Source organism: Pavona decussata, unplaced genomic scaffold, assembly GCF_977016875.1.
Source record: "Pavona decussata unplaced genomic scaffold, jaPavDecu1.1 SCAFFOLD_16, whole genome shotgun sequence".
NCBI classification, from domain to species: Eukaryota; Metazoa; Cnidaria; class Anthozoa; order Scleractinia; family Agariciidae; genus Pavona; species Pavona decussata.
Genome location: NW_028145439.1, coordinates 52,501 through 62,500, shown reverse-complemented (window position 1 = coordinate 62,500; position 10,000 = coordinate 52,501). Strand labels below are relative to the sequence as shown.

The 10,000-nt window shown below is 36.6% G+C and overlaps 1 protein-coding gene across 1 annotated transcript; it reads right to left on the bottom strand.

Moving 5' to 3' along the window:
- Positions 1-3,702: 3,702 nt before the first annotated feature.
- On the bottom strand, positions 3,703-9,057 carry LOC146487128 (uncharacterized). Its single transcript, XM_085084702.1, has 4 exons — positions 9,033-9,057; positions 8,786-8,911; positions 6,362-7,969; positions 3,703-4,070 (listed from the first exon to the last, which is right to left on the bottom strand). The coding sequence occupies exons 1-4, from the start codon at positions 9,055-9,057 to the stop codon at positions 3,703-3,705; spliced, it is 2,127 nt and encodes a 708-aa protein (XP_084940828.1).
- Between the last annotated feature and the right edge of the window lie 943 nt (positions 9,058-10,000).

The window sequence follows — 10,000 nt, the reverse complement described above, 5'->3', positions numbered from 1 at the left end:
ACAACGATAAAAATTAAGGCGAGGCATCAATTAATTGTTCACCTGCGTTGTGAAGCTTCCTGCCTCTTGAAAATAACACGAACATAGATTGACAAAAAAAAAAAAAAAAAAAAAACAAACGGTGGATCCAAAGAAGGAACCCGTGGAGTAATTTCTTCCACTGAATTTGACCTGCTCCTTCCTCCCAAAATTCTAAAGGACAATGTTATGCTCGGTTATTGGTCGTTGTAAGAAGAAGAAACGAGGTGAAAGCACTTGGTCGCCGTGTCGGCTGATTTCAGTTTCTCAGCCAAACAAATATCAATTCGATCCAAGTTTTTAGCTTTGACGCAAATAATCTTTTGACGTTTTTTTGTAAGGGACACGAAAACTTAACCTTTACGAATTTCCTCTCTAGCTACTGCACTTGATTTCTATGTATATTTGGTATAAACAATCCGGCTTAATTAAAGAGTCGAACTCCCAGGAACCCAAAGAACTCGTTGTTTTAGGGCACAAAATGAGGACACCAGCAAAAATGTAAACCTGGTGTGCACAGCCAATAAGGAGCGATTATTTTCGCCGTTCAAACAATCAGGAGAAAGTAATTTTGCCCTCGGCGAAAGGAGATTTAAGAAAAATGCACTCTGTTGCAACAAATCAGCATTCCGTAATATTGCCCTCTGTATTACATTCTCGTTGTTGATACATATATCATCAGTCTTTGCATAAAATGCACTTTTTACATTGGTGAGACAGGAAGAAGACTAGGCGCCTGATTTCGCGAACATCTTTGAGACGTTGAAAGAAATGACAAGGATACATCTTAACCAGTCTCTACACACAAAGACTTTTCATGCGAATATTGCAGCTTCAGGTTCACAGGCTTTATTTAAGGCTTCTCTTATTTCACAAGTTATCTTCTTTAAGTTCCCACAGTTATATTACCAAATGTTACCAAAAAAAAATATTAATGGGGCCTTTTGTATACGCTCCAGCAAGCATGCATGGTAATTGGACAAACGTTATCTTCTTTAAGTTCCTAAAGTTATATTACCAAATGTTATCTATAAAGCATTAATGGAGCCATTTGTATACGCTCCAGCAAGCATGCATGGTAATTGGACAAACGTTATCTTCTTTAAGTTCCTAAAGTTATATTACCAAATGTTATCTATAAAGCATTAAATAAATGGAGCCTTTTGTATACGCTCCAGCAGGCATGCTTGGTAATGGACAAACGTTATTTTCTTTAAGTTCCTAAAGTTATGTTACCAAATGTTATCTAAAAACCCTTTATCGAGCCTTTTCTACACGCTCCAACAAACATGCTTGATAACGGAACAAATGCCAAGATAGGGTTTCTAGGAGGCATTTCAAAAGTAATCTAGCCAAACGGATAGATGATCAGAATGACTGAAACACAAAACCCAATTGTTCCGCCACGTTTGCAAACGACATGCTAGTTAGACTTTCATAAGAACCTGAACTGTTTAATGGGTAATTGAGTTATTAACACGGTCTTCACAAACTGCCAAATGCTTATTTATTCCTACAGTAGAGCCTCTGCCTTGAAAACCTCACATTATACGGACACCTGTGTATGACAGGCAGCATATTACGGACAGTTGACTTAGTCCCAGTAAGACGAAATGAACATGTAGCGTCCGTTTCTGTAGGTAGTCACATAAAAAAAAAAAACAAAAACAAAAACAAAAAAGCAGCTTTACTGGATGTTTAACTGCTAATCACTCACGGCAATATGTTTTGTACCGTCATGTTTCTAACAGTCTACAAATCACTATATACGTATCAAGAAATAGGTCCAAACTTTCCTTATTTTATATTGTTGTTTAAGAGTAAACAAACACCTACAATGAGCAAACGGCCACCTAAGTTATCTATTAATGGGTAGCTTAAATAGCGACGACGACGACGTCAACGAGAACGTCAGAAAACAATTGTTTTAATTAGAAAAACTCTGCACGTGCATTACACACATTCGTACATTTCTTTGCCGTCCTCTGCAAAACAACACCTTAAAATGATCAAATTTACATTTTTTGGAGAACGTGAACGCATGTCTTGATGATGAATTTTCTTTTCTCTTTCTGAACTTTAAAGCCGCCCGCACGAAGTTAGCTCCTATAGTTCGGCCACATTACGCAGCATCACGAATTTTTTTCAGAAAACAAGAATGTAATTTTTAAGTTCCGCTTTCGTTGGCGTCGTCGTCGTCTCTGCTGAGGTCCCTATTTTCTCTTCTACACCGTATCGTTTCCCTGGCAACATTAAGGGTGCAGTCTGACCTGTGTCTAAATGAATCAATATTCACTTCAGTTGACAAATTACGTGAATCAACGAACTTTAGTATTGTTTTTACTGAATTTATCTACTGAATCTTTTCTTTTTTTATTTTATCTATTAAATATTTTCTTTTTATGTTATCTACCAAATCTTTTCTTTTTATGTTATCTACTAATACTTTCCTAGCTACTAAGCCTTCTCTTTTTATGTTATCTACTGAATCCTTTCTTTTACGTTATCTACCAAATCTTTTCTTTTTATGTGATCTACTAAATCGTTCCCAGCTACTAAACCTTTTCTTTTTATGTTATCTACTAAATCCTTTTATTTATGTTATCTACTAAATCGTTTTATTTATGTTATCTACCAAATCTTTTTTATCTTATCTACTAAATCGTTCCTAGCTACTAAACCTTTTCTTTTTATGTTATCTACTAAATCCTTTTATTTATGTTATCTACTAAATCGTTTTATTTATGTTATCTACCAAATCTTTTTTATCTTATCTACTAACTCGTTCCTAGCTACTAAACCTTTTCTTTTTATGCTATCTACTAAATCCTTTTATTTATGTTATCTACCAAATCTTGTTTTTTATGTTATCTACTAAATCTTTCCTTTTTAATATGTTATCAACTAAATAATTCCTAGCTACTAAACCTTAATTTTCTTTTTATGTTATCTGCCAAATCTTTTCTTTTTATGTTATCCACTAAATCCTTTCTATTATGTTATCTGCCAAATCTTCTCTTTTTACGCTACTGATCTACTAAATATTTCCTTTCTTATGTAATCTACTAAATCGTTTCTTGTTATCAGCCATTTTCAGGCGATTTATTCTTATCGAAGTGAGCATCCTATAACTCACTAGTTAGAACGCCACAGGGAATGTATATATTATCCCTTAATGTTTGCTTTTTCCCATTGTTATTTATTGGGATTCGCTACTATTAAAGTCATTCATCCTTAGATTATGGCGTAATTTTGGCCTACTCATGTACTAATATATCAGTAATCATAATTGTACCAGTTAGGAATAGTTATAATGCACATAATTGATTATTGAAATTCTTTCACTTGGACTTTACTCACTGTCTCGTAATTCAGAACAGCAGTAATTAATAGGTATCTATGTCTCTCGCAGAGATCTTTTTTTATGATAAAGTTGGCAATGTTATCTAGACCCCGCTCTTTCGACGTACTTAAATCATACAATTATTTCAGGGTGAAGTGACGCCTGGATCACGTTTTACACTTCTATCTTATAAATTATATTTAAAAACTGAAGGCTGCGTTTCTTTTTACGCAAGTGAAAAGAAAATAACATAAAGAAGATAACAAAAAAAAAAAAAAAAAAAAACTAGCACAACCACCACCACAACAAAACAGTTACAACGTTGATTGCGTATCATTTACTCAAAGTTTAGTACCGTATGATTTTTTTGATTTGGCGGTGTAGATAGTGACGACGGTCTCTTTAGTGTGGGATTCGAATTTGCCGGGCCGTTCTTCGTCTTCTTTCCTTGAAGGATTCTCAGTTGTTTCTTCCTCTTCTTGGAGGGTGAAGTCGACCACGCCACTGTCTTTTATGGTGGTTGTCATGGACGGCATGTCAATTCTACCCGTCTGAAGTTGTTGCTTAAGAACGTTAGTCGCAGCCAATCCTCGAATTTCGCCCTGAAGTTCATTCAAAGGTAACAACAGGGCGAGGCAACAAGACAGGGACCATTTTGGATTTTTGCGCCATTCTTTGAAGTAACGATAAATATATATAATGTACTGGACTGAAAAGACAAAATAAACCAAATTACTTAAATTGCAATAGGACAGTTAAAGTATCTTTTTCTAGGATTAAACAATTAGGAATTCGGAACCTGTGAGCCTGTTTCATTGGGTATTAATCTATTTTTTTTATGAAACACTCACTGGTTTGCTTCTCTTTTTTTTTTACTCGTTATTTATTCGGAAATGTTCGAATGATACCCGGCGCTATCGGATCAGCTAAAGAAAAATGGCTTAAAAGAAAGCCGCCTTGCACATACATCGTTCGTTTTAAAGAAGAGTTCTAGATAGTGTGCAACCGTAAGTGTAAGAAAGAGGAATTGTATTTGCTGTATCTATAGTCAGGCACGCGAAATGCGAAGGACTGGACCGAGCAGTACGCTAACGTAATGTCACGTGTAACTCGAATCATGGGTATTCCGCCATGTTCTTCGTGTAACATGTTTAGTTTTGAAAACCTGAGTAAAACGTAGACAAATACAGTTGGAAAGACAAAGAAGACTCTTGATGGTGGTGTTTTGCGTGTAACATAAACACACGATAAGCAGCCACTAATCATACGAAAATATGCTGCCATTTACGTGAAAACAACTTTCTCAGGAAATATATTTTCTCCTCACTACCTTTTGTCAGGGCTGAAAGCATTTTGAAAAACAGGCTTTAAATGACTTAAATCTATTAAGTCCTCCCTTCGTAACCTCAAGGCAATCCACTTATTTGTTCTTGATAACAGCCGTCAAAATTGCGTAATAATGTTAAATATATCAAAATATACTTAAAGTGGCTTACTACAATTTTCTGGCATGAAAGACGGCCTTAAATCAAACTTAAGAAAAACGCTTACAGGAGATTTTTTTTTAATTTCTTAGCACAATAAATACTATAGAGATACTTAAGTCGCAAATAAAATTTGAATTGCCCAAAAAGTGTGCTATATAGTAGAATGAGTCTTAAGTGGGGGCCTGGGAACTACACCTTTTCGATTTGTCTGGTTCTAAATCTTGCCGTAATACCTCACTTTAAAATTTCAGGGTTTGGAAAGCGGACAAAAATACGCATTTTCAGGGAAGAACACGAATCTCTGTTAGCTGGAGATTTGGCGAATAGCAAATTTTGAAATTTTGCCTCATTTGAAACTTCCAAAAAAACGTTCTGACAGATTTTCTTAAAAGAAATGTTCACGTTTCCGTTTTAGTTTTTTTTGTCAACAGCAAAAACTTGAATGTAGGTTGTACTGCTAGATTTGTAGAAATTAAGCGAGAAAAAAATGTTTGTCGCGACCTACGGTAGGAAAGCCATAGCGCATGTTTGTTTCAGGGAAAACACGGGTTCCAGCGTGTGCGTGCGCTCCAACTGGTGAGTGTATGCTACCTTCGTGTTCAGGCATTTTCCGCAAAATCACAGCTCTGCAAAGGCTTCAAGGCTGTTAAAACCAACAACCATAAGAAAACACGTTTTATCAGTTTTCAAGCCCAAATATAATTTAGTTTCTCCCTTTTTCAGTTTTCATAAATCCTTTCAATTTTTTTCATTAATTTATTTCGTTTCGGATGCTCTGGATGTTCCAAGATGTTACTTGATGTTCCGGAATGTTCCATGTTCCGTGTTTTGTTGACGCCCATTTAGGGCAAAACTTGACACAGATGACGTTTGGGTATAAACGTACATTTTCACAATCGCCTTCGAATTGTTGTGCATACACGTCAAGAATAATGTCAATATGATAATACACGACCTAGCGGGCTACATGTAGTCCGCCAGCAGACTACCGAGACTTTCTACACAAAATGGAGTAAAATGTCAGAAAATAGGTTTGAAAAGCCCTATTAGATATGAATATCATCTCCTCAACACACGGGTAACCAAGAAGATGTTCCAACGATGAATTAATCCATCAAATAAAAGCACCGATTAATGAAGAAGGTGTTGATGGTGAATTAAGACCAGAACGTGTTGTATTAGGTAAGATGCAGCAGAATTTCATTTCACCGTGTAAAAAATAAACAAATAAAAAAAAACAAAAAAAAACCTTTGAATGTCTATGAAAGACAGAAAGGTGGGTATCCTTTTCGAGGCGCGCGAAGCATAATGGGTGACAATGTTGTCAAAATCTTGTCGCCACTGTAACAGCAAGTTACCTGATAAAATTATATTATACCAGATTGTTAGCTGATACATCTTAGGAAAAGTCATCAAGTTTGGTGGTGTTTGCTTTCGTATTTAAAACGTTACGAGGGTAAGCCTCCCCACCCTCCCTTTCCAGGCTCAATTGGATACAAAAATGCTTTCTTACCAATTACAAGGAGGATCACTGAAGCATTTGCTGCAACCACCAGTAACTCGAACATGATTTTATCCACGGAATGATCCACAGATGTAGGGATGTTTTCGCTGGGAATCTTACTCACGGCTCCTATTCCCAAGTTGATGAAAGTGACCGTTAGGGATGTAAGCATTAACCTGTTCTCGAAAGGATCTACCACTGGTTTTTTGACGGCAAAGGCAACTGCGTAGATACCTGATATGATGCAAGCGAGTCCTGCATAGGACCTGCTCTCACTGCCGATTAAGATTAAACCAGAAGTCAGGATAACCTTGCGCACTGTATCAACGAGTTCCCAATACCATGCAGAAGACCTGTAATTTTCAAACAGGAATCGTAATCCCGTAAGCAATTCAGCACTTTTTGCTTCATTGTCGTCGTGGCAACTTTCGCCTTCGTCGTCGTTTTGGGTAGTTAGCAGCGCCTTTCGTTCACTCAAGAGGAGAATGAGGAATGAAGCTGCTGGTAGGAAAAGCACGTAACCAACGGCAACATATCCGACGATAACTAAACGATTGTATCTTGAACTATTGCAGTTTATGCCAAAGTCCGCCTTTAAATATCTGGTACAATCATCCTTTTCATCATCACTGCAAAGCGTACGACAAGCGAGAGGGAGTACGGCTGCTGTTTTCAAACATGTGCTGAGGTAAGTAACATATAGGATGAAAAAAACGTTTCTGTAGATGAACTCTTTTGTCTGAGACATTTTCAGGGCTTTCTGTTGGTCATCCAAAGTAGAACGTAATCTGAGGTATAACTTTCTGATTCCGAAAACACAGATCGACAGGATGATAACTAAAGCGTTTATCGTAAGTATGGAAAAAAGATCTCCAAATGCATCAATTTTCAATTCTGGAAAGAGACAGTGAACAGGCGCAATCTGGAACACGTTTAACTGTAAAACCTGGGAATATTTTCCGATGAGGGCAAGAGAGTCGGGCCATTTAATGTATGCAAATGCTTCAAGCAGTCCAAACGTTACTTGGTAGAAACCAATTACGATTTTGAGCCGCCCAAGAAGAATGTCCACTGAAGAACGCCCGAGATTCTTTTTGCTTTCCTTTTTGCTTGACCATACCAGGATAGCGATTGTTATGATAATAACTGCCGCCACGATAGAAAGTTGCCCGATCATCCATGTTTTTGTTGGGCACAGTTCGCACTTTTTAAGTTGTTTGTAATGGCCATCACTGCATAATTCACACAATGGACCTTTGTATCCAGTGCTGCAGTTAGAATCTATACCTCCGGTACAAGATTCTTGGCGAGGACATCTGTGAGGTTTTGGTAGCGCGTGCGTGTACTTCGTTAACGACCGATTGGGTAGCGAGTCATCCATGTGTTCAATAACTTCAGCGGTAACATTAAGGACATGGCTTGTGAATTCTTTATAAATATGTTTGTGTGTTTCATTTTTCCAGTTCCACCAGAAACCAGACTTTAAAGTTGCGAAGTCATCGGCGCATACTAAACCATCACCCCCACATGGTTTGCATTCCCCAAACAGATCTGTCCGGTAAAACGACTGCAGGCATTTGCAAGCTCGAAATCCAGCAAAGGAGCTAGAATCAGTTCCTGTTTACGAAAAATAAAGTATAGTTTTTAATCTTCTTATCCATGCATGTATAGCTTCTTGCCTCAGTCTGTTAGTGAGTTTTAGGTGCATCACAACAGTTTACAGGTTTTCCCTACAGTTTTAATTTGATCAATTAGTACTGCTATTTTTTATTGGTAAATGGTACAAAAATAGTCATAATTGTTCGACGTAATAGGTAACCATAGCAAAAATATAGCCGTTAAAAACAGCCCTTGTTTTAGCTTCGGTTAGCATAGCACAGAAACGAGATGTGTGATCCCAAGGTTTTACTATGGAATTGTAACCAGCATGCCAATACCCCACTTGTTGCAAATTCACAAAAAAAAGATGTTATAGGAGGAGGAGCCACCTTAATTTTATAAAAATGTGAGGTGAATTATTTAGCACAGTATAAATTAGTATTTCATAACTAGTGTACTCACATGCACTACTTTGTTGTTTTCAGTTCTTATTTTATTAAAAGTTTCTCATGTTTGCAAATCGTTCCAATTTTTTCCCGTAAGAAAACTATCATTGAACATTAGAATGTACCGTATGACGTTTGTTTAAGCGATAGAACGAAAGAAAAGTAAGCATCAACGTTTGAATATCTTGGCCAGGGATGAGCAAACCTTGTAGCGACACGTTTGGTTTTTCATCGTTGCGTCTGGACAAGTGAAAGAAGGGACAACTCCAAAAAACCTTTCCAGGGTTAAAATCAAAAACTGGGTTAGGTTACTACATGCCTTGTGCTACGCTGTAGATTTTTAACCCCTTTAAACTCTCTGGACATCTTAGCAAGATAATGGTAGTACCTTGTGGACATGCTCTGCAATCTCTTGCTCTCTTCCCAGGCGCATCGTTCTCAGACACAAAAGTTCCATTAGGGCATGGTAAACAACTGTCACCGACAAAGGCTTCAGTGTCAGAATAATAACCCCCTAAAATGTTAAACACAAAAATAATATATTCAAACACAAAATCCTGAACCAGGCTTTCTAGGGTAAGCAGGGAGATGGCGGGAGCGTCACACAAGTGGTACGCGATAAACGAGCAGCTCACCATAGTTATTGAGCTCCCATGACATTTTTGTATAACCAAACAAAGCAATTTAAAGGACTCTTTTCTTTTCCTTATAATTGGACTTTAATGCATTGAGAAGTAAATTCGCTTCAATACGTAAGGAAAAAAATATCGGTTGCGCGCGTTAAGTGGTGTCATATAGAGATAACATGCTGGAGTCAAGAATGTGATTTCTGAAGCACACTAGATAAATCAGAAGGGGCAGTATCATGGGAGATATTATGGGCAAAAATTCACTAAATTTAAACCTTGAACACTGTGTTACAGTTAATTTCTAAATCGCTAATTTAAAGAGATATTAGTGATTCTACTGAGACGAAAGGTTGAATTAAATATAGCACAACCTATTTTTAGTGCGTTACGACAGCGAAAATTGAAAAAGTCGGGCCGACGTTTTCAAATTTAAACCCATTTTTATTTTGGTCATCTGCCGGCGAAAATATCCATGAATAGTTTTCTGGCATTCCGATAGTCTTTTAATTTTGTTTTATTTTTTTCAGGATACTAATAACTTTATTGAACATAGCCATAATAAAACATTACAAGATACAAATACAAGATATAAATACAAATACATAATACAAAATCAAGCTTAATACAAAGAATTACTATATAACTTACAATAGTAAAGACAAACCATGGGGACGAGAAAAAAAATTTAACGTACAATACTAATATTTTTTTAACATATAGGCACTTTATTCGTGCTATTTTCGATTACAACACTGTTTACAGATACAATACTGTTTACTACTACTTGCATCTACTACTTTTAACACACTAATACTAAATATATTATTACAAAAAAATATTTTCTACTTTCCACTGTAATGTTACTTTGGTTTGGAATTCCTATTCAATCGGCTTTTTTTTTCAAAGCATTTGCAAGCATAAATATATTGTTTTAATACGATGACAAATAAGTGTAGTCTGCGTTTTTGGAGGTC

Bases quoted from the DNA above. Each gene is read 5' to 3' on its own strand.
- LOC146487128 (XM_085084702.1), bottom strand. From the start codon at position 9,057: ATGTCATGGGAGCTCAATAACTATG. The intron at 7,970-8,785 runs GTACTACCATTA...TTTCGTAAACAG, and splicing joins TTGCAGAGCATGTCCACAAG to GAACTGATTCTAGCTCCTTT. The intron at 4,071-6,361 runs GTAAGAAAGCAT...TTGTCTTTTCAG, and splicing joins AGTGATCCTCCTTGTAATTG to TCCAGTACATTATATATATT.